This window comes from Rhineura floridana, chromosome 1, assembly GCF_030035675.1.
Source record: "Rhineura floridana isolate rRhiFlo1 chromosome 1, rRhiFlo1.hap2, whole genome shotgun sequence".
Classification (NCBI taxonomy): Eukaryota; Metazoa; Chordata; class Lepidosauria; order Squamata; family Rhineuridae; genus Rhineura; species Rhineura floridana.
Window position 1 is genome coordinate 285,832,539 of NC_084480.1, and position 24,710 is coordinate 285,857,248.

General features: G+C 42.3%; 1 protein-coding gene and 1 non-coding gene across 2 annotated transcripts; both read right to left on the bottom strand.

The window, feature by feature from the left end:
* Window positions 1-2,276: 2,276 nt before the first annotated feature.
* On the bottom strand, window positions 2,277-6,993 carry RPL30 (ribosomal protein L30). The gene is made up of 5 exons (XM_061603679.1): window positions 6,897-6,993; window positions 6,734-6,784; window positions 5,018-5,163; window positions 3,576-3,706; window positions 2,277-2,374 (listed from the first exon to the last, which is right to left on the bottom strand). The coding sequence occupies exons 2-5, from the start codon at window positions 6,752-6,754 to the stop codon at window positions 2,325-2,327; spliced, it is 348 nt and encodes a 115-aa protein (XP_061459663.1). The 5' UTR covers window positions 6,755-6,784; window positions 6,897-6,993; the 3' UTR covers window positions 2,277-2,324.
* Window positions 2,550-2,682, bottom strand: LOC133375982 (small nucleolar RNA SNORA72). Its single transcript, XR_009760366.1, has one exon. It is a non-coding gene; the product is annotated as a small nucleolar RNA SNORA72 (small nucleolar RNA).
* Window positions 6,994-24,710: the final 17,717 nt, after the last annotated feature.

The window sequence follows — 24,710 nt, forward strand, 5'->3', positions numbered from 1 at the left end:
CTTTGTTCTAATAGTTACCAACTGTTTCCCAAGCTTGTCCTATGCTAATACAGGCACATTTGCCAGGGAGAAAAGATGCTTAAGCCTGAAGGGAAAAATCGTCTAAGGCAGGCACTGGCAGAGGCACACTGGCTAAAGTTTAGACACAAATACACAGCCTTTCACTCCTACATTCATATTAACCAGCAGGCACAAGTTTGGGAAACGTGTAATGGTGTAATGTAGGTTTATCTTTTGCTTTACCCCCTCTCCCAAAACCAGAGAATCTCAGCTTTGATATTCTAAAGAACATCACGCTAGATGCAGATACTCTCCAGAAAAACATGGGCCAACGGGGGTAGAAGAGTGAATGGAGTTATTATATGGGAAAATGGTTTTTATGCCAGAACGTACATTTGGAGCTATTGCAATGACTTCCAATACAGTTCAGTACTAATAACCTAACTACATACTGCTCTAACTCTGAATTATATAGAAAGCAAATAACAAGACCAACAATCTCATTTCTTTTGCCAGTATCTAGTTACTTTGCTGTGTTTTTATCTGAACCTACTCTCCCAGATTTTTCTGCTCCCAAGTGATTGATGTTACTGATTCAAGACTACATACATATGCACCAAAGCCTTTTGGCTCATGGGAGCTTAAACTCAGGGTGACCATTCACATCCTAGCGTTGTCTTCCAGTTAAGAGTAAAAAACTAAGTGCCCCTGAAACCAAAGTTATGATCATGAGTCTGAAAACATTTACATTTTCACTAACCTGCTGTGATCATCACAGACTAATAATGGCTACTGTTAATTATCTCCATTATGTCTGAATTATGAAGCAGTAGTCAGACCGCTGTATTTAGACAAATATGGTCAGATACATGGCTTAGTTTCTTGTTCCTTCCAAAATCTTAATTTACTTACCTATTTGAATGCAGGACTGAGGAAGTCCCATCTTATCTTGTTTCAACTGACAGCATCCTTGTGTTTAGTTCACTTGCAAATTCATACCTGATAGATGCAGTCTTGTCCTGCAAAGCCAGTAATGCTACTAGCTAAGGAACTACCTCACTTTCTCACTAAATGGGCTTTGGAATTTTTGTTGCCCATACTAGCTTTGAGCCAGGGATGACAAACACTATGCTTTCACAGCTTTGGACACGCCACATTCCAAAGAGTTATTAAAGTATTATTACTTAATACTTAAATTATTAAGTTTTATCAATAAGTGCTTTATTAATATTTAAGTGTTATTAAATGTTAGTTATTAAAGACTAGTACAGCACCAGTACTCCATGATTTCTACTAACTTACCCTAGATCAGCCTTCACTGACTTTGTGCCCTCCATATGTTTTGGACTATAATTACTATCCCTGACCACTGGCCACCATGGCTGGGGCTGGTGGGAGTTGCAGTACGGAACATCTGAAGGGCACAAGGTTGAAGAAGGCTGCCCTAGACGTCCAGGAATAACAGATAGTTTATGTTGTAAAACCCTGAACTGCCTGGAACTTGTACCCCAATACAATTTCAGAACACACATATTTAACCTACTTGTTAAAGCTTACTGTGTATTTTAATCAAATGACATGGTCACTGACTGGTTCATTAAACAAAACATGACACTGGTCTTGTAAAACCCCAAACTGCTTTAGACGCAAGTGCTTTTGGGAAGCGCAAGACCTTTGCATTTGGGCTTGTTCTTTAATAGCCAAGGTGGAGCTGGCAACTACCGAGCTTCAGCAAGGACACATTTTGCTGAGCAGGCCATCAATGTTACACTATTCTGTGTATTTCTTGTCGAAGTCTAATATCTCAGTAACTAATTTGCCTATATTAGTATATATATGCATATTCCTCCCCATTTCCCTGCCTCCATCTTGCTTGATTTACACTGTTGCCTCCCTGATTTTATTTTACATTGCATGCTTCTTAAGAGTAGTGTCCTGTCCTATTGTCCATTGAAAAGTGCCCTGAACATTGATGGTGTTATATGAAAATACTCCACATCTCAACTTCAAGCAACAGAAAGATCTAGTAAGTGACAAAATAATTCATATGTACAGCAGGAGGATACAACTGGTGTGAGCCGAGTGTGCATGGACCTTGTTGGCTTTAGCAGGGCTGGCTTCAGTGGGACCTTGATATGACCATTTTCAACTAGATTATATTTTCATCTCTCTTTGACTTTCAACTTCATTGTGTAAATATTTCTCCTCCAGCAAACGCTACATATTACTTGCATTTGAAATGAATACATTTAACTCAAGAAAGCTCCTGCCAACAATTGATTTGTAACCAGTTTTAATACACAAAATTTAAAGTTCAACCATGTTTACTTCTCACTGGTTTGCTCTGGCATGCTTCTAATGATGTCAGAATCACCTGTGTGTGGGGGAAACAAATATTGTATTAAATTTTTGCGTTAGAGCAAAAAGCTCTGCACCATCAGTTCTTCACACACATTCATCTTTTCAGACATGCATTCCTATAACCACATTTCTAGACTCCAAATCTGCATAAACCCAAGATGTTTGATCATATGGGAAGTACAATCTGTAAATGTTACTTGCAGTCAAAAACCAGAACTAAGGAGACAAACTAGCTCTGGGGACACACTGCATAGTGATAATATAGCGAATGTCTAGCCTGCCCTGATCACTGAAACATCAGGACAGCGAGAATATTCGCACTGTTTTTAAAAATTCAAGTTGCAATAGCTTAAATAGTACCGTTTAAGTGTAACAGCTTTTATACAGTAAGATAGATCTTAAATTTACTTATTTATTGACTTCATGTTTCAAAGGTGTTGGGGTGGGTAGATTTCTATTCTCAGGACACTTGTAGACTGCCTTCCAATGTATCTCCACAATTAATTCAGGCTATAATGCAAACTCTGGGAGAGATGTGCTGGACTAGGTTTACTACATGCCTCATTCTAGAACTACCCAGCTGTACTGAATTCTACAGGTCAAGCACCAGTTTCAGAATATCACTGATTTAAGATTTTCTTATCAGACTGTCCTTATTCTAGTAACTATGTACTTATTTTTTGGGCTTTTTAAAAAAGCAATTTAAAGTGTCTAGGGCAGGGATGACCAATGTGATGCCCTCCAGATGTTGTAAGAGTCCAACTCTCATTAACCCCAGCCAGCATAGCTAATGGTGAAGGGTGACAGGCGTTGTAGTCTGTAACATCTGGAGGACACCAAGTTAGCATTCCTGGTCTAGAATGCTTGATGCATTTCATCCCCACTCATTTTAACAAAATTTGATCAATCAGATACCAGGACTTTTTTGCTAATTATATTTACAAGAAATGTAATGAACTGTAGAACTTCCCTAGAAGTCACTGCTGATTCTAGGATGCTGCATGAGCCCGGACATGTTGCTGAATGCGAGCTGTGTCATGTTCAGGAAGTGTAATATAGGACTTTTGCTCTAAAGAAATTGTACATTCTCTATTAAAATTTGAAGATCAGAGGTTTGGAATCAGTACGATTTCTAGAGAATCCTACTGAACAAGCCACAGTTGAAGTAAATCAACTTAAGTATCTTGAATATTGGTTTTAAATGAAACACTTACCTGGGTCAATGATGGCCAGTGTACACACTCTGTAGTACTTTCCACAAGCTGTACCCAATTCAATATTGTTGCCGCTGTAGTGGTGCACACCAGTTTTGGCCAACATAGCATAGTACTCAGTTTCTGATTTCCTAAGAATTAAATATACATGGAAGAAACACATGCTTCAATTCGTAAGTTTTAATCTGCAATGCATGCTGCAAATTTCACATGAGCATTAAACCAAGTTTATTCCTGCTACTGATGAAGGCCTTAATGGTTTATGCCTGCAACCTTCTACTTGTCTACAACAGGGGGACTAGCAATTACAAAGGCAATTATGTAAAACAATTTCTCTTTCATCAGAGATTACGGAACATTGCTATGCCATAGCAAAATCACCCTTTGTATGGATTGCTCTTCCTGTTTTGTATCAATTCTAACACTCAAATAAAATAATCTTCCCCCTTGACAGTTGATTTCATATTGTCCTGGGCCACTGCATGTACATGCCACCCTTCCAAAATTTTACTACCAAGCTAATAACCTGCAGGATGGGTTTCTGAAGCTCGTAGCAAGAACAGTAGTGCCAATATGTTCTATGCACCAAGTACAGGACACTAGACTGACAGGATAAGGTCAAAACTATTCTTGAGAACTCAGGTGTGATGGGGAAGCCCTTTTCTCTTGCCCTCATCTACAATGAACTCAATGATAAAGTGCATCTTAAGTGCTTCCGAGTTCTTACTTCAATTCCTCCAGGAATCAGATTTTAAGGCAATCATTAGACTACACTATGTGACCCTTAATATACTAATGTCCATGAACCCTCAGCAAAGACAGGGCATTATCCTACTAATTCAACCAGGGTGAACTAATCCCTGTACATCATGAAATTACTGACAAACAAGGATTTGAGAACAACTCAATCTGATGTGCCCTCTGAAGATCTAATACACATGACTTCCTAGGACATAAGCTATGGCTAAGGATAAGTACTAGAATCAATACTTCCAATAGGTTTTGGGTTATATTGCCATAGGGTATGGTCTCCAACCTGCTGAAGGGGAAAGAAACACTTAGCATAGTGAAAATGTGGCCAATACTATGTAACTTGCTACTTCATCATTATTTAGAGCAACAAATTATTTTTGATTACACCAAGATTACACCAAAACTTAACAGCACAATCGTACATGTATTTACTTAGAAGTAATTCCAATTCAGTTCAATGGGGCGTGCTCCTAGGTAAGTGTACAAAGAAGTCCCACTTCAGCTACAAAGTTAATTATGTAAAAAACATTTAAACAACATGCCCAGCTTGTTCAACTTGTTTACAAACTTTAAATTTTCAGTAATTTATTTATTGAAATACTCATAATCCACACTGTCATAAGTATATCAAGTATGGAACAAGGTGTATATTATAGTATAGTATGTCAAGGTGGTACAAACACACTTACCTCAGAGCTGGACAGTTGTTGGCTAGGATGACCAACTTGGCTTTGCCCTGCCGGATCATTTTCAGAGTTTGCTTATATCCCAGTACATATTTACCACTTTTCATAACCAGTTGAAGTCTAGAGTTTATGGACTCTAGGGACTTTTTCTGTAAGAAAATGTTGAGATATATGGCTTTCTAAATTACTCCAACATTTATATAAAATGAAGTTCTATTTTCTGAATGTCTGGTCTTACTATGTCGGACCCATCTAAATATATGTATCACACAATTCTCAACATTTAGCATTTTGCAAACGTATAAATACATTATAAAATGCATAGTAATTACGAGTGCAAAGTTACACTCAATTAGATATTTTTGTTTTTAATATCTTCTCTTAAAAAGAATCAGACAGGAGTTACTTAACATAGCTACATGTTCTAGCTCCAAAACCATGGGGGGGGGGAATGGAATGTTACCAATGAAAAATATAATTTAATACTGTTACAGCTTTCTTTCAATCCCCAAACTGGTTTCTTGCAATATACAATTTGCATAGCTATGCTTACAGAATAAGCCATTTACACTGTAGGAATCACTAACGAGCAGTCTCAAATTATTCTTTCTGCACTCACACCCTATTTTCTTTGCTTTCTAAAGCTAAAAATGCTGAATGAAAACTCCTTTATACCTCAGCCATACATATTTATTTTGAAGCCCTGTTAATTTCAATGCACCTGGCTTCTTACTGAGCATGCTTAAAACTGCAACCTTATGCAAACTGAGATGCATGGCTCATCACAAATTTAAGATGTTTCTATTTATCTGTATTTCCCACAACTATCCTACTTCACTTTATCAAGTCAAAAAATGGAGGCCACGATGTAACTCCACATCCCTGCACATTTATTTATTTATAAAAATATTTGTATACTGCTATTTTGTTAAAAACATAAAAGCGGTTTCCAACATGTTTAAAACAACAACCATAGAATAAAAAACATTAAAGTACAATAAAAAGGTCAACTGTTGCAAAAAAAGAGCATGTTCTTAATTGCCTACATAAGCCTGGCAGAACAGAAAGGTTTTCAGCAAGTACTTAAAAGTTAAAACAGAAAGTGGCTGCTTAATCTCTAATCGGCAGAGCATTCAAGAGAACTGGGCCAATGACACTGAAGGCTTGATTTCGTGTCCATGTTAGATGACCTCTTCACAACTGCAACAATTCTGTCTTTTACAATATGTTCATCATATGGAGGGATGAATTCATATAAAGCCACCATTATGCAAAATTGTCACAGGTAGTCCCTACAGAAAGATCCTCCTTGCACTCACATCTACTAACAGGGCACTAATGAACAACACTGAGGTGTTTTTATTTATTAATTTATAAACCACTTGCATGCCAGAATAGCTTCTGAGATAGCAAAGAGAGGAGGGCCTATCGAGCTAAGAGGAACCAATGCGATATCCTTTTATTTTTATTCAATAAATTGATATAGCTGCTCCCCATTATTCCCTGCGCCAACCTTACAAACAAGACCCAGGGAAAAGAAAAGCATTAGTGACCCTCCAACCAGGTCTGTCGGAAGCTTCACAGCCTCCTCAGAGAGCCCAAGCCTCATTCCCTGGAGGTCTCGCCTCTCCCAACTCTGCCCCGGCTTCTGTCTACCGCCACATGAACCCATGCCGCCCGCCGGCCGGCCGCTGTCTGTGCCCAGCTCTCTCTACTCACCGTCTTCTTGGCGGCCACCATCCTACTGGATCACGTCGACTCTGGCGTTACCTACACAAAGGAAAAGGGGGAGTTACCGCCACACTCAATCATGCCCCGCCTCGTGCACACACACCCCCCGTTAACCCGGCTCCCCTTATCCAACCACGGGAGACCCCCTCACCAGAGATGCACCTCCAAGATGGCCGGACAACGAGGAAAGGAAGGAGCTCCCACAATGCAATGCACAAAACCACGCGGCTCAGCCGCCGTGAAACAACTATGGTCGCGAGAAAAGGAATCTACTCTTTCCTCTCTCCCCCGCCCCCGTTGCCAGGTTCTCAATAGGAAATGCACTACGTTGAGCATGCGTACAAGACTCGAGGGGGCATCATAGAGAGAGGGAAAAACAACTATAGCTGCAATCAAATACACACTTATCTGAGAATAAGTCCCATTGAACCCAATGGAGCTTACTTCTCAGTAGGTAGACATGTATTGGATTGCAGCCTGTGTCTATGGCGATAACAGGTTGAAACTGTAATGGCACTTCTAAAACTAGCGGGTAGCCACCTAAAAAGCACCTACTTCTCATGGCACCAAATGGAGGTGGACGTATAACGGCACCTCTATTTGTATTCAGCCCCTCAGATAGTGACCTTCAAACAGGAACCGGAAATGAACGGTGGCGTTGCCTATTTTTTCTTATCTCTATGCCGCGCTTGGCCTAACCAGCCAATTCTTCTCATTTCTGTGTGCAGAGAGCAAGGTGTGTGGTGACAGCGAGTCGAGTAATGTGCGTAAGCTGGGTCACTTGAGATACTGCAGTCCTAAGCACACTTGATTTGCTAGAAGCAAGTACCACTGAACTCAGTGGAACTGACTTCGGAGTAGGTATGCAAGAGATTGCACTGAATAGCCGTGATCTTCTAGGGTTGCAACCATTTTTGTTTACCAAAATTCTGGCATTGCCGGCTGAATCGCTCTGGGTATACACAGAGTTTCTTCACCCACCGGAAAATAGTATTCCAAAAAAGGATTTCAATTGTTTTATAATAACTGAACTTTTTGGAGAACCATTGCGCTTGAAAAAGAAATACTCAATTGAAATAGGCATATGACTTGGGTAGGGGCTTTGGATAAACTCAGAACAATTGTAAGTACAGTTCCATGGCAAGCCACCCTAATGAGAAAAGGAGTCCAAGATGGGTGGGAGTTTCTAAAAAAGGAAATTCTAAAAGCGCAGTGGCAAGCAATTCCAACAAGGAAAAAAGGGGGAAAACAGCAGAAGAAGCCAATGTGGCTTCACAAAAAGCTTAGAGATGACCTGAAAACAAAAAAGGACACATACAGGAAGTGGAAAGAAGGCCAGGCCACAAAGGAAAGGTACAGGCAGGTATCACAGAATTGCAGGGGGTAGTGTCAGAAAGGCTAAAGCTGAGAATGAGCTGAGGCTAGCGAGGGATGTTAAAAGCAACAAAAAAAGCTTTCTTCAGGTATGTCCACAGTAAAAGACAGAAAAGAAATGGTGGCACAGCTACTCAATGAGGATGGCAAAATGATAACAGATGACAAAGAAAAGGCAGAAGTGCTCAATTCCTACTTTGGCTCAGTCTTCTCCCAAAAAAGGGCCTATGACCCTCCCGGGAAACATGAAGTAGAAGGGTCAGGATTGGACCTTGAAATTGATAGACAAATGGTCAAGGAATACCTAATCACTTTGAATGAGTTCAAATCGGCAGGCCCGATAAACTGCATCCTAGAGTATTGAAGGAACTGGCTGAAGAACTCTCAGAACCGCTCTCTATTATCTTTGAGAAATCATGGAGGACCGGTGAAGTGCCGGATGACTGGAGGAGAGCTAATGTTGTCCCTATCTTCAAAAAGGGCAAGAAGGAGGAACTGGGGAACTACAGACCAGTCAGCCTAACATCAATCCCTGGAAAAATTGTGGAGCAGATTATAAAGCAGTCAATCTGTAAGCACCTTGAAAGCAATGCAGTGATTACTAGGAGCCAACATGGATTTATGAAGAACAAATCCTGCCAAACTAATCTCATCTCATTTCTTGATTGGGTAACCTCCCTTGTAGACTGTGGGGATGCGGTGTACATAATATACCTTGACTTCAGCAAAGCTTTTGACAAAGTGCCCCGTGATATTCTGATTAGCAAGGTAGCTAAATGTGGACTAGATGGAACAACTATTAGATGGATCCACAGTTGGCTCCAGAATCGTACTCAAAGAGTGTTTATCAATGGTTCCTTCTCAAACTGGGCGGAAGTAACGAGTGAGGTACCACAGGGCTCGGTCCTGGGCCCAGTGCTCTTTAACATTTTTATTTACAACTTGGATGAGGAGGTACAAAGCATGCTTATCAAATTTGCAGATGATACAAAATTGGGGGGCATAGCTAATATCATGGAAGACAGAAACAAAATTTAAAGGGACCTTGATAGGCTGGAGCATTGGGCTGAAAACAGAATGAAATACAACAGGGATAAATGCAAAGTTCTACACTTAGGAAAAAGAAACCAAATGCACAGTTATAAGATGGGAGATACTTGGCTTAGCAGTACATCATGTGAGAAGGATCTTGGAATTGTTGTTGATCACAAGCTGAATATGAGCCAACAGTGTGATGTGGCTGCAAAAAAGGCAAATGCTATATTAGGCTGCATTAACAGAAGTATAGTTTCCAACTCGTGTGAAGTACTAGTTCCCCTCTATTCAGCACTGGTTAGGCATCATCTTGAATACTGCGTCCAGTTCTGGTCTCTGCACTTCAAGAAGGATCCAGACAAACTGGAATGGGTTCAGAGGAGGGCAACAAGGATGATCAGGGGACTGGAAACAAAGCCCTATGAGACTGAAAGAACTGGGCATGTTTAGCCTGGAGAAGAGAAGACTGAGGGGAGATATGATAGCACTCTTCAAGTACATGAAAGGTTGTCACATAGAGGAGGGCCGGGATCTCTTCTCGATCGTCCCAGAGTGCAGGACATGGAATAATAGGCTCAAGTTGCAGGAACCCAGATTTGGACTGGACATCAGGAAAAAATTCCTAACTATTAGAGCCATACGACAATGGAACCAATTACCTGGAGAGGTAGTAGACTCTCCAACACTGGAGACATTCAAGAGGCAGCTGGACAACCATCTGTCGGGAATGCTTTGATTTGGATTCCTGCATTGAGCAGGGGGTTGGACTCGATGGCCTTATAGGCCCCTTCCAACTCTACTATTCTATGATTCTATGATCCCACATGATTTATGGTCAAAGTGCCACTGAACATGCGCATAGTATCTTGTGAAGAAAGATATGGCTGCTTAGATTGCAGCCAAATCAATTTGTGTGTGTGAGTCAAGTGTCTACTTCTGTTATATATACTCAGTGATTCTTTATGATAAAATCAAGACAATCTGAGACAGGCAGGACTCACTAGCACTTATCCCTAGTACCCTGTTTTTAGTGTAGATAGATGTAAAGAATATGGCACCTTTGTATGTATGCAGACAGATTACCCATTCCTCTACCACTGGCTAATCAAAACTTGTTCTCAGACATCTGGGATTAAAGAGTAGAGTTCCCTTCGAATCAGACTTAACTCCTGCCCTAAAATGTCCTGGGACTCTGGGTGAAAGGTGGGCAATAACTTTTATTATTATTATTATTATTATTATTATTATTATTATTGAAATGCAGCAATGGATCATAACAATACAAAAAAAAAGGAAGGAAGGAAGAAAAGTGTGTAGCTACTGAATACTGGAGGTACAAAAATAGCCGGGAGGGAAACAGTACTATTAAAAATGGAGAGTGTTCCCTCTAGTGGAAAATAATTTAACAATTCTAACATTACCAAAGAGTACATAGTAGTGGTCTTCACTCTGTGGATCCTCAATCCACTCTCTGCTATACACACAGAAAACGTAAGGGGGAGAGAGTAAACAATTGCAATTTTCACAGAACCCTGCAGTAACGGAACCCCAAAGTTCCATGGAACCCTGGTTGAACAGCACTGCTATGCTACATTTAGCTCAAGTTTAAAAGTCATGTGTGACAACCAGAACAAAGCTATCATGAACAAAGTGGACTGCATATTATCTTACCACCAAATTTTACAGGTTTCAGATCCCACTGAGGAATATGAGAAGAAACTGCACAACCTGATTAAGGAATTTTCTGCAGAGGTACGGAACCAAATCTGTACACAGACACCCCTCATGAGCCTTGACCAGGCATCTTCTATTTGCTACTCAAAATACACAAAGCAGGAAACCCTGGGTGCCCTATAGTTTTGGCCACTGTTACCATTACAGTTCAGCCCATGTCTAGGTATATAGACTTTGTTCTTAAACCATACTCCAACTATAGGACACTACTGATTCCTACTGACAAATCCCCCAGAAAATGCTATCCTAGGTACCATGGATGTAGACGCCCAAGTTTTACACCAATAAAGATGGACTACAAACCATCAGGAATATCATTGCTGATGGGGCTACAAGCATGTCAGGCCACCAAACACTGCCACATTATACTTATTATACAGCCACTAGCCAGCGTGGATTTTTTGCATTCTGCAATGTTAAATTGAAAATATCCCCCATGACATTCTGATGGGTCTCATAAGCTCCTTTCAAAACAAAACCTTACAAAACTTATAGTCCTGAACTCAGAAACACTTGCTTAGCAACCCTCTAAAGTTTCATGGTGATACACAAAACGTTAGAGGGAATCAAGAGTTAAAAGTGTAAAAAAAGGGGAAGCAGACCCCTTTTGGACTTTTTTCTGTCAGAGTACTCGTAATTTGTTGAAATTAATTAAAAATCAGCCATGTTCACAGAGTACCTGTACTCCTGTTACTGACCTTGCCCTATACTTGGACCATCATCTTCTGCAATTTAAAAGTTTAAAAAATGCCTGGCTGATTTTTAATTAATTTAAGAAATTTTACATGGAACTCAATGATAATGTTGGGCATGCCCAGTAAGAACCAACTGTCAGTGTTCGAAAAGCCAGCCTCACAGCTGCTTGGCTTGCCTAATAAGGGGGCCACACCCATACCAGACCTTTATTTCACTTGAGACAGTCATGGCTTCCCCCAAACAATCCTGCGAAGTGTAGTTTGTGAAGGGTGCTGAGAGGAGACTCCTATTCCCCTGACAGAGCTCCAGTGGCCAGAGTGTTTAACAGTCAGCTGCTCTGACTGATGCTCTGTGAAGGGAACAGGGCCTCTCCTAGCAACTCTCAGCACCCTTCACTAACTACACTTCCCAGGATTCTTTGGGAGAAGCCATGACTGTCTAAAGTGAAATAAAGGTCTGGTGTGGATGTGGCCAGGGACAGCTTTGGTTTTAATTTGGGTGCAAGGCTACATGCGCCTGCTGTTAAATAAAAAGGTGGGACAACGCTGAAAAGCTTCCCCTCTGCCAGTGCCCACCTACCCAATCTCCTCCCCCTCCTCCTCCCCTCCCTAGTCAGTTTCACCTATCCTAAACATGATTGCACAGAAATAAATCCTACTGAACTCAAAAAGTATGCAAATGATCAAACCCACTCTCCATTCTCCTCCCTCCTATCCCCTCCCTCTTGCCCCCCTCCCCTCCCTCCATGTTACCAAATTCTTCCAAGCTACACAGGAAGTGGATTGGACTGTGAAAGACCAACCCAAATTGTGTTTGCATTTTGACAAATTTGTAGGGCAGTACAATATCTCAGAGAGGTCAGGTCTCATGCTCCCCTGGTGCATTCACTACAGCTGCCCAATTTCCCTGCTTTTTAAAATTTGATAGAAATATCTGTGGGCTATAGGTACGTTCTTAGACCACAAGCTTTTTTGCCTACTAGCGAATCTACAATTATTTCAGCTTTGGTGAGAACACCAAATCAGTTGTACTGGAATGGGCACTCGCATGGCTCCACAGTATGACAACATCTTCATGGCTTAGGACACTTTCTTAGCTCCTGTCCCCAAAAAGCCTCACTTCTGTTTTAGGTACACTGATGACATCTTTTATTATCTGGACTCATGGACAGGATGTACTTGTGTAGTTCTACCAGAGTTTCAATAACTCACTCTACCATCAACCTGAGCCTAGATCTATCTATACAAGAAGTTCCGTTTCTGGACACTGCAAACTAGTGCAACTTTCTCCATTTCATTTCCTCCTGAGCTCACTGTTTACAGTTCCCCCCTCCCTTCACCATATGTATCTATACTTGCAACTCAGAATAACACTTCATGCATCTGATGATGTGGACTGTAGTCCATCAAAGGTTAATAAATTTGTTAGTCTTTGAGGTGCTACAAGACTCACTCTTGTTTTCTTTATGATCTGTTGCTGTCAAAGATGACAAACCTGGGGATAATTTGTGCTTAAACTTATGCCACACAGAATTCATAGTACTCACAGATGGATTTGATTTAGTTTCTTTTTTGCTTATAGACCAGCTGCATTTTATCAGTGTGGACATCCTAATCTTTGTCATACTCTAAAAAGCTGCCAGAAGTGTTTTGACATGCCCTTAAACAGGCAGAAATTATACATACTGCTTTTGTACATTTGCACCATCAGACAAAAGGCTTTATTAGGATTCCATTCTGGCACCCACACTAATTAGTTTTCTTTCTATGGATATTAAAAGTGGCAGACTGAGCTTTATGATAACGATAAAGCAAATGTAAATATGTTCATCAATTTTCCTTGGTTCATGCACTGTTCTGTTCATTTATTGTCAGGAAAACAAGCATGCCTTATTGTTCTAAAGCTAACAAATGAGGAATCTGAGATACTAATAAGGCTGGCATTTGCTGAATCAGCACTTGCATTTGTTGTCACTCAGCCATCCAGAGAAAAAACAAAATGGAGAAAGGAATGAAGTTTGCTGGAGTGCAGATAAAATCTTGATGCTAATTCTCAATTTGAGCATATCCTAAAATATTCAGTGTTCGGTTTACACATGGGTAACACAGCCTTGTAAAAAGGATGAAATATTTTACCAAACCACACTTTTGAGATGGCCTGGTTTGTCTGAAATTATCCTTAGGATTGCTTTTACAAAAAGCAAGTATTGGGAAGGTTTTCAAAACACTGCCGAAGCTCTGACTCCTGCACACAAGAGGGAAAAAAACTGAAATGTATATATTTACCCAATTTATGAGATTTTCAGATAAACGGGGGGGGGGTGAAACCACCATTTTGTTTTCTAGACACTGCCTCAGGTCAATGAAACTGAAACCCAATCCCTGATTGGCTGCAATGCTGGACGGGCGGGGTTAAAGCTACAAAGTGCTATAGTACAGTACTGTTTAAAGAAAGATTTAACAGTCGAGGGGGGTGGCTGACGTTTTTATGTATATCTCGAGAACCGGACCACCTAGAAACTTTTTTTTTTAAATTAAAGCTGAGAATCCGGGCCACGTAAGAGGTAGCCGGGCACCGGGTGGCATGCATAGAATCCGGGTAAAACCCGGCTATCCGGGCAATATGGCAACCCTACTCATGGACCATACTAGGAATTGGCCAGGGACTATTGGGACAGTCTGCCTACCTCCGGAGTATATCAGAAGGTCCCCAAAATCTCGGCCCCGGAGCTGCAGCCAGGCAAAAATGCCCGTCAGCAGCGCCCCAGTCCCAGCAGCATCCATGAACACCGCAAAGGCCAAGGCCAGCCGGCAGCGGCCCAGTCCCGAGGAGCCCATCATGGGATCAGAGGGGCCCGTCGAGGGGATCACTCGGCTTCCTGGTCCTTCTTTGAACAGAGGGAGAGGGAAGAGGAGGGAGAAACGCCGAGAGCTTCAGGATAGGTGCACACTGCACAAAAAGTTTTGGATGGCCTAAAAAAACAGGTCAGAGGCGACTACCAAGAAGGGGCAATTCGAGGAGACTAGTATGATGACCTTAAAGGCAAAACCCAGTCCAGGGGCATTAAGAGAAAAGAAGTAAGGTAGGAAAAGGACAGCAGGAAAGGTAAATGGCCTACCCAGGTCCAGAGAGGAAAGAAGGAGTGGCCCAGGTGAGAGACCCACGAAAGCGGTCCAACCAGTTTCAGAAGGGGAGGGTGTGACGCCCTTCCCTGGCTCTCCCTGTCAGGTTCCTACCTGCTCATGGTTACTGCCTGTCTCTAGGCACCACCAGGGACTCCACCAGTCCGGACTGTCCTTTTTTATGGTTTCCCTCTCCGCTCTAGCATAGATCTCAACAGATCCCCCTGCTAGGCAGCACCACCAGTCACGTCCTATAACCAGTATTCCTAGAGACTCTGCCTGAGTCTCCCTCAATTAGGTTACCTCTGTGACTGCGTGCTTAAGCTGTCCCAATCCCTTTGATTTACTCAGACTGCTTATAATTCTGGTTTGCTCTGAATACTTGTGGTGTTATATTCTTCCCTTCACCCGCTGCCACCATTTGCCACTCTTCAGCCTTGGTTATTTACCTCACCCCCCCTTCTGGTCTGTGAAACCCCAGCCAAGGATCAGGCCTCTGGTAAACCAAATTAAGTATTTATTAAATAACACAGAGAACAAGATTAACAAGATTTCTTCATAAGGCACATAAGCATATGGTTTTATCTAATACTAATCCGAACTCCACCCCCCTCCTTCTCCACGCTCTCCTGACAAACAACTCTCTCAAACCCAACAAAACAACCCACTCCAGTCCACCCACGTCCATCTCACATCCACTTCACATCCACCCAGATTTACCTGTCATACTTCCTTTTATACTGTCAGCCATTTTAAACATTCAGCCAATCATCCAGCATTCTACTGCCCATTCACTCCCCCTTCCTCTTTCATTCTACTTACCATGTATCTCCTATACAACCAGCACTTACCCTAGTTACACTAATATAGGAACATCACATTTCCCCCCCCTTAAAACAACGGCAGAGTATTATTCCTGTTCCAGGATTTATACATCGCGTTAACAATATAACAAGTCTCTATGGGGAAAATGTCTTTCTTTGTTCCTCCGTCTGGTCATGTCACTGCAGTCCCGGCCACTTGCCTGGAAAGTCCATGAACTGGAAGTCCACTTGATAGTCCTGTAGGGCCCAGGACCACCTCTGCAGCATAGTGTTATGGTTTTTCATAGTCTGCAACCATAACAAGGCCCGATGATCTGTTGTTACCATGAATCTTCATCCCCACACGTATGGGCGCAACTTGTTCAGTCCCCATACGACCGCTAGGCACTCCTTTTGGACCGACGAATAGTTTTTCTCCCTCGGCGTCAGCTTGCGACTCAGATACGCCACTGGATGTCTGGTGCCTTCACTCTCCTGCAGCAAGACGACTCCCAGCGCGAGGTCTGATGCATCTGTAGCCACGATGAATGGTTGCTCATAGTCTGGTGCTATTAATATGGGTCCTTGGCACAAGGCTTGCTTCAGCAGATCAAAAGCCTTCTGACCTTCATCCGTCCATACCACACGCTCAGAACACTTTTTCTTTATCAATTCATGCAAGGGGATAGGCCACGATTGAACTGCCTCTACCTTGCTCCATAAGGGGGTGACTTTCCCACTCCCCACCTTATGTCCTACACAGATTACTTCACTCACAACTTTCCCATTCACACGGTATGGCATAGATCTGATTGGGGCATGATCTCCATTATTAATGGAATGTTTGGCTATACTGGTTCGGCCAGGTTTATTACTAAAGAGATTCCCATAGTTTTTCAAAACTCTCAGAATCTCTTCTTTTACTTCCTCCTTCACCTCTTCTGACCATTCCACTTGATCTACCCCTCCTTTGTCTTTGCTTTCCTGTACCAAATCTGGAAGTTCAGGCCCACTTCCCTCAGGGAGTAAGGTAACTTGCAACACCTGTGCATCCCTGGTATGGTAAGGCTTTAACATATTTACATGAACCACTTTGCTTTTGTTTAATTGGTCTGTGGTGATTACATACGTCACTGTGTCAAGCCTTTCTCTGATGGTATATGGTCCTTCCCAGTTAGCCTGTAATTTGTCATGTTTCCTGGGTATGAACGCCATAACCATATCTCCCACATCATACACACGTTCCCTGGCTGTTCTGTCATACCAGTAACTTTGCTTCTGCTGAGCTTGACTGAGATTCTCTTTCACCACTTCCATCATTTGTTTCACTGGTTCACATTCATCCTTTCTCTCAGCAGGCATCCACAGTCTATATAAAATCCCATTCTCACACACAACTTGATTCCTCAGTTTGTCAGTGAAAGGAATCTGTTGGGTCAGGGCTTGCTCCTTTATTTGATTCAAACTGGTATGCTTATTCAGTTCTTCTCTGAAATGCTCTGTCTCTTCCCCAGAGACCAGTTGATACAGTTTGTCTCCTTCAGCAGGCCTACTAGTGGTTGTTATGGCGACCTGAGGCTCACAAACAGATTCCACCCTGTTTGCTTCAGCCCCCCTTAACATGGCTTCTTTTTCTCTGCCAAGTTGTTGTCTGGTCACCACATATATTTTCCCTTGGGCTCCCATAACATCTCTTCCCAGTATTACTGGTTCTTGTTGCTGGGCATTAATGCCTACTTTATATCTGCCCTCTCGGCCTCTCCACGCCATTTTCACCAGGGCCACAGGCAAGCTTTCTGGTTGACCCCTCACTCCTTGGATATTCACCGTTTCCTGAGGTAATATTTCTTCAGATTTTATTAAATCTGGCCTCAGTAACGTCTGAGCGGCACCAGTGTCAAGCAACGCCCAATAATTTGCCCCTTGTACACTCACTTCCTCTCTCAGACTTGAATCAAGGTCTGTTACTTCTGTCCAGTTTATCTGGCAGAACTGAACCTTTTTCGCTGTTTCTAAAGCCTTGGGCTCTGTTTTCACTGCCCTTGTCTGAGCAGGATTACTAATGGGGTTGGCAACCTCACACTGAAAACGTAGGTGCCCCGGTCTACCACATTTGTAGCATAATTTCTCCTCTGTTTTAGGGTACATAGATCCACTCTGGGGTGTCCTGTGCCCTTCAGATTTTACTGGAGGACTCACTGGCTGTGGTACCACATCCCTTCTGCCAGCACTATATGGTCTGGGTTTAAACTCTCTTGATGTTTTCCCCACCCAGCCAGTTCTATTAGAGGCGAAGTGATCCGCCATCTCTGCGGCCTCCTGCACCGATGTAGGGGAACGGTCTTTGACCAGGAGCCTTATTTCTGGTGGTAACTGATGGTATAATTGATCCAGTATCATGAGGCTTTTCACCTCTTCCACTGACTGAGCTTTGGCACTACTCATCCACTTTCCAAATATATCCATCAGCTTTGCTCCCAGTTCAACAAAAGACCTCCCTGCTTGGATCTGACAGTTTCTGAAAAGCTTTCTAAAGTAGTCAGGTCCCAGTCTGAACCTTTTGTATACTGCCTCTTTAAACTCAGCATAGGTGACGGGCTTGTCTGAGGGGAAATATTGGTATACCTCAGCCAATTCCCCTTTGATCAGGTTTGATAAATACTGCATGTATTTATCTTCAGGTAGCCCCCACAACTGAGCTGCCTTTTCAAAGGTTGTGAGATAAATTTGAGGATCTTGACCAGGCTCATAGACAGCAAAGTCCTTTGGAGTAATTTTTATTTTTGCTCCATCTCTGTCTTTCCTTGTCTCATCAGAATGAAACTTCGCTCTTTCAAATTTTAACTTTTCTGCCTGTAATTCCGCATCCACTCTCATTCTCTCAAATTCCAACTCCCTCTGTTTTTCCTTCTCTGCACCTTCCATCCTCAATCTCTCAGTTTCCATCTTCAACTTCTCAGTTTCTAACTCTCGCTGTTTATCTTTTTCCTCAGCCCCAAAGACCCGTTGCTTTTTTCTCATCAGCCTCCCTCCTCAATCTCTCAGTTTCCAACTCATGCTCCCATCTTAACTTCTCTCTCAAGTACTCTATATAAGCGGGATTGCTTGAGTATCCTTCTGGGGTCTCTTCCCTGACAGGTTGTTTTTGCTGGGCAGTTGCAAATCCTATAAGTGCTACCCTCAATTCATCTACCCCTTTACCCTCGTGAGGTAAATTGAATGTTATGCACTTCTCCACCAGCTCCTCTCTTTTCATTTTTATATATTCAGCCATGGTGTTTGAGTTCACTCATTCTTTGCCACACACTCTTTGCCAGTCACTCTCACAAGTAATCTTGTTTTGTTATTTCTGTTTGCCACACCACTGTTAGGGATTCTCTAGTATCTGTACCACCACTACAGCCAACACCTGTGATGTAGTCTCCTTTGTCACCACGTGCCTTTGGGACTCTCTTTGGTTCGTATCCCACCACTGTGCCACCACCTGTTACGCCCTTCCCTGGCTCTCCCTGTCAGGTTCCTACCTGCTCGTGGTTACTGCCTGTCTCTAGGCACCACCAGGGACTCCACCAGTCCGGACTGTCCTTTTTTATGGTTTCCCTCTCCGCTCTAGCATAGATCTCAACAGATCCCCCTGCTAGGCAGCACCACCAGTCACGTCCTATAACCAGTATTCCTAGAGACTCTGCCTGAGTCTCCCTCAATTAGGTTACCTCTGTGACTGCGTGCTTAAGCTGTCCCAATCCCTTTGATTTACTCAGACTGCTTATAATTCTGGTTTGCTCTGAATACTTGTGGTGTTATATTCTTCCCTTCACCCGCTGCCACCATTTGCCACTCTTCAGCCTTGGTTATTTACCTCACCCCCCCTTCTGGTCTGTGAAACCCCAGCCAAGGATCAGGCCTCTGGTAAACCAAATTAAGTATTTATTAAATAACACAGAGAACAAGATTAACAAGATTTCTTCATAAGGCACATAAGCATATGGTTTTATCTAATACTAATCCGAACTCCACCCCCCTCCTTCTCCACGCTCTCCTGACAAACAACTCTCTCAAACCCAACAAAACAACCCACTCCAGTCCACCCACGTCCATCTCACATCCACTTCACAACCACCCAGATTTACCTGTCATACTTCCTTTTATACTGTCAGCCATTTTAAACATTCAGCCAATCATCCAGCATTCTACTGCCCATTCACTCCCCCTTCCTCTTTCATTCTACTTACCATGTATCTCCTATACAACCAGCACTTACCCTAGTTACACTAATATAGGAACATCACAGAGGGACCGACACTCAGGTATCAGATGAATTAACTCTGCTCTACCCTCAGGATCTGGGACTCCAGGCTCCCTAAGACCCAATTTGCCCTGAGTTAGCCTATACTACACTATTTCGGGGAACCCAGGAGTCTGAGCCCTCCCCCCTAATTTGGGAGTCCAGGATGCTCAGTTTCCCTCCTCTCTTTTCTCTCCCTATTTGGAATAATGCTCCCTACTCCCAGGTAATCCAGGGTCCTTGTATCTCCTTTTCTAGTTTACTGGAAGGCCCGCAATTCCCTTTGCGGAGAACCCAGGAGCCCTGCCTCGTCCTTTCATTTCCCCCTCTCCTTTCGCAATAAACAGAGTGAATCATAAAGAGAACCTCATCCTTTAAGAGGTTTTCCTCATGCATACTCACACACATACCTCAAGCGTGTGCTCCGTTCAATTATTTTGGCATAATAAAAACTTCCTCCTCACTTTTGTGTGGTCAGCCAACCAAAGCCCAGGAAAAAGTTGGAGGGGGTGTGACGGAGATATTCCTGTTAACAGTCCTTGATGTTCAACTAGAATGCACTTAGATTTTTTGAGCCTGCTTTTATAAATAACTCCATCAAGGCTGCAATCCTAAGCACACTTACCAAGGGCCAAAACCCACTGAACTTAATGGGACTTACTTCTGAGTAAACATGCTTAGGATCACTGATCCTGTGTTTTATGCAATGCCAGTGCCTGCTAACAACCTGGAGAAGTCTTCATTTCCCTTATAATGTTACTGATGGTAGGAGTAATTCCTACCCCCACCCTTGAAATTATATACCATTGCCAAGATGTTAACACAAATTCATTATTAGCAGCCTGATCCTAAGCATGTTTACTCAGAGGTGAGCCCAAGTGCAATAGGAGTTACTGTACTAGTAAGTAACAGCACCAACAATTATTGCCCTAGGACCACTGCAGACCTTGTTTTGTGGGTGTATTCTGCAGCATGTAACTGGTGCAATAATAGTGCATTAGCGGCAGATTTATACTGGACTGTCAGCACATCATCCCACTTTATTAGTTGTTCTGCAAGGCTTCCCCAATGTTATTGCATTATTGCTTTTGGGAGGGGTACTCTTGCACTATATAGTGCAACCATAGTGGGGGGAAATAAACCTGGAACATTTGTGTTATGAAAAGTTACAGGATTTCTGCAGGAAGTTATGGGACATACACTGAGGTGTTATGTACAAACTGTCACTTTTGCAAGTACAAATAGTACTGAAAGTAGGACTGTGTATAACTGCCCCAATAACATGAGCACAAATAATCATGAATGCACAATGAAAAGGTTGTCTGAAGGGGATAGAATACTCCATAACCATCCTATTGTATTGAAATCAGGGAGATGAAAGTGAGCATGAAAATAGGAGACAAGGGAACCTCTATTTCTGACAAAGCTGAAGTTGATGACCTGTCACCAGTTCCAAATTTGCATGAAACTTTGAAACATAGTTGAATCAGAAAATGTTTAAAAAGAACTTAAGTTTATCTGTCTCTGACCTGAACCCCAAAATAATATTTGATCTACCCCGTATCATTTATCTGAATGACCAAGGGTGCTGTCTCTTTTGAGATCCACAATAATTTTCTCCAGGCAAAACTATTGTCTTTGCACAGTGTTCATAAGTGTGTGATGATGACCCCAGATGACAAAAACAAATAAGGAACTCAGGGAGTACACATCACAATAAGCTTTGTGCTACCCCAAATGATAACATTTGCATATCCAGGAGACTGTCCTCTATTAAAAGGCATCAAGCGATGTTTTGAACTGCCATGCAAATAACCAGTAACCATTAGTAACCAGCTTCACCATTGTCTGTTTCTGCCGTATGGCTAACCCAAGAGATGTAGGCCTATGGAGCCAGAAGCTACACAGTGCCCTTTAAATGTTTTTCATATATTGCCTGTAAATAGTGGCCAAATATACCCTCTGACCATGAGGGGGTGAAACCTACCTCCTCTGCAATTATGCAGAAATTCAAAGAAGGGGAAAAGCTACAAAAAGCTTGATTCATGTTACCCATTTAGCAGGAAAGTTGCTTTCTGGGCTCATACCATTCTGGTAGTGTTTGAACAACAAAATCATGAGAGACCCTTAGATCGTGTGCAACTCATCCACATTGACACTGCAGGTCCTCAGAGAGATGCAGCACTGATGTGGGAACTCTTCTCATGATCTGTCTCATGGGATTCTTTCATTCCTACATTACCAGAGCTCCATAGGGAAGCAACCACAATACTATTCTGTTAATATGTGAATCAGACCCTTTGTAACATCAGATGACACAGTTAAGTGCCCCCTACCATCTACATATGGCTGAGATGTCTCCTTTTCCATGGAACGCAATGGATTTTCACTGTTTCAAGATGCTGCAGTGTCTTTTTTGAAAATATAAAAAGGGGGGGATTTTAAAGACATACACTTTGATCTTGACACCTATTTGGAAAAGCTTTGTGGTGGGGCCTCTGAAAGAAGTAAAATTAGTTGCATTTTTAACAAATTTTATTCTCTACTTCTCCCTCCAATTAAAATTAGTTCCTTTTCTATTGTGCCTGTTGAAAGTATGGTGTGTAACCTAAAAGTTTGCAAACTCTTCTCCCAGGGAAACATTTTTAAAAAATCAAAGGCCCGTTCTTTCAAAGAAAAGTGTACTGGAGTGTCTTATGCAATGGTATGGGTAATTTGGGGGTGAGATTCAAGTCCCACTTCTGCCAGAGACTTATAATCTTGGCCTCAGTATCCCCATCTTTAAAATGGAAATGCTAATATCAGATGGTTTATAGCAACACTATTTATCCCAAACAAGAAAGAACGAAAACAAAATGTTGCAATGCATCTTCACTTTTTAGCAAGAGTGGTCCTGTTCAGGGTTCCAGGAAGCTAGCCATGTTCTCCACTAGAATACTCAGACCACTCCCTCCCACACCCCACAATTCCATTTTTCTTTTCTAAGTGACATTCAACATGCTATGTCTACTAAGCGCGATTGGTCCTTCCACTGGACTTTTGTTTGTTTTGGTGGAGGTGGTTTCTAGTTTTAATTGTTTTAATTGTATTACTGCAAAACTTGGGATTTCCCTAGCAATGCTGATACCTCCCTCTCCTTTCTGAAGATTTATGGTTTATAATTTGTTGTGTAACAAGTTCATAGTCTAATAATAGAGGGCAAGACATCCATAACCTAGTTTGTAAACAAGAAGCCTATTAGATTTTTACCTTGAATACAGTAAGTCCTAATGGACTCAATGATAAATTTGATTTGTCATTTTACAATTAGTGGCATGTTTCCAGTTCCGATTGCATACACTAAGCATTTGCAGCGAATATAAATTAAGATCGGTTAGGGGCTGTTTTTATTCATTCCTGGGACAGATAACAAAGGAGGTAAAGAGCTGTTCTGATAGCCAGGTTTGGCTAAAAATCAAATTGGTGCTTGTATAGAGTCACATATAGTAACATATGTACTGCCTTGAAATCGATTCCGACTTGTGGTGACCCTATGAATAGGATTTTTATGAGGATGAGAGGCAGTGACTGGCCCAAGGTCACCCAGTGAGCTTCATGGCTATGTGGGGATTCGAACCCTCGTCTCCCAGGTCGTAGTCCAACACCTTAACCACTATACCACACTGTCTCTCATAGTAACATATATGTTTTCAGAGGTCTCCTTCACACAGGAAGAATTCTGTTATCTCCATACAAGTGGGAGGATTATAACTTGGCAGAATCCCTCATTGGAGTGCAACATGAAAAGAACTTTTCCTAAGGAATTAAGGCTTTCTCATATAAACTTGATAAAGACTTTTTGGTCAAAATGAACTATTGCCAGTATTCTGTTGTAATTTGTTGTTTATTGCTTGTATGGTACACTGCAACCATGAGAACTTACTATAATTTTTAATAAGTTCTAGGCTTGTTGTTGTATTATTGTGTATGGGGACCCTCATTGTATAATTTTGTATCCTTGAATGAAACAAACTACAGTCCCCAGTTTGGATGTAACACTAAAGTAGAGATTGTGGTTTATTACTCTTATTTGTTCTATTGGGGGAGGTTATCATACTTTGGACACATAATGAGAGACATTCACTAGAAAAGACAATAATGCTGGGAAAAACAGAAGGGAGTAGAAAAAGAGGAAGACCAAACAAGAGATGGATTGATTCCATAAAGGAAGCCACACACCTGAACTTACAAGATCTGAACAGGGTGGTTCATGAAAGATGCTCTTGGAGGTCACTGATTCATAGGGTCGCCATAAGTCACAATTGACTTGAAGGCACATAACACACAAACCAGCACCATCTGGAAGGCCACAGGCTAGCCCTTCCTGCTCTACTCCAATGCTTCAGGGGGGGTTTACACTGGCAGAACAGCAGCCGTATCTTACACATGCTCAGCTTGGGAGGGGGAAACACCACAGAAAATCCTAAATGGCACAAAAAGAACACACACACACACCAAACTTCCATGGACAATCCACCAAGGCCCACCAATCATGCAGTGCCAGTGATGATGCCCATGTGCCAATCACACATGAAGGGAGCCATTGACTCTGGTCACTGAGGATGTGTCCCAAGGCACAAAAAGCCACAGTGCCCCCACTCCAGGAGCTCTAGTAGTTTAGGCAGCAATAACCTTGTTACTGCCAGTTTCCAGGCACTGGCTTGAATTGCCTTATGATGTCATAATGTGCAGGCATACAAGCAGCTGGGGGAGGGATGCCTGTCAGCTGATGGGGGCCACTTGCAGAGAAGAGAGGCCTCCATGGGCACAGAGCCCCAGAGGCACAAAGGACATGGGGGGGCCCTTCCCCATCTGGAATCATGAGCCAGTATTTTGTGACCCAAGGGATGCCTTGTGCCATGTTAATCAGCAAGGCC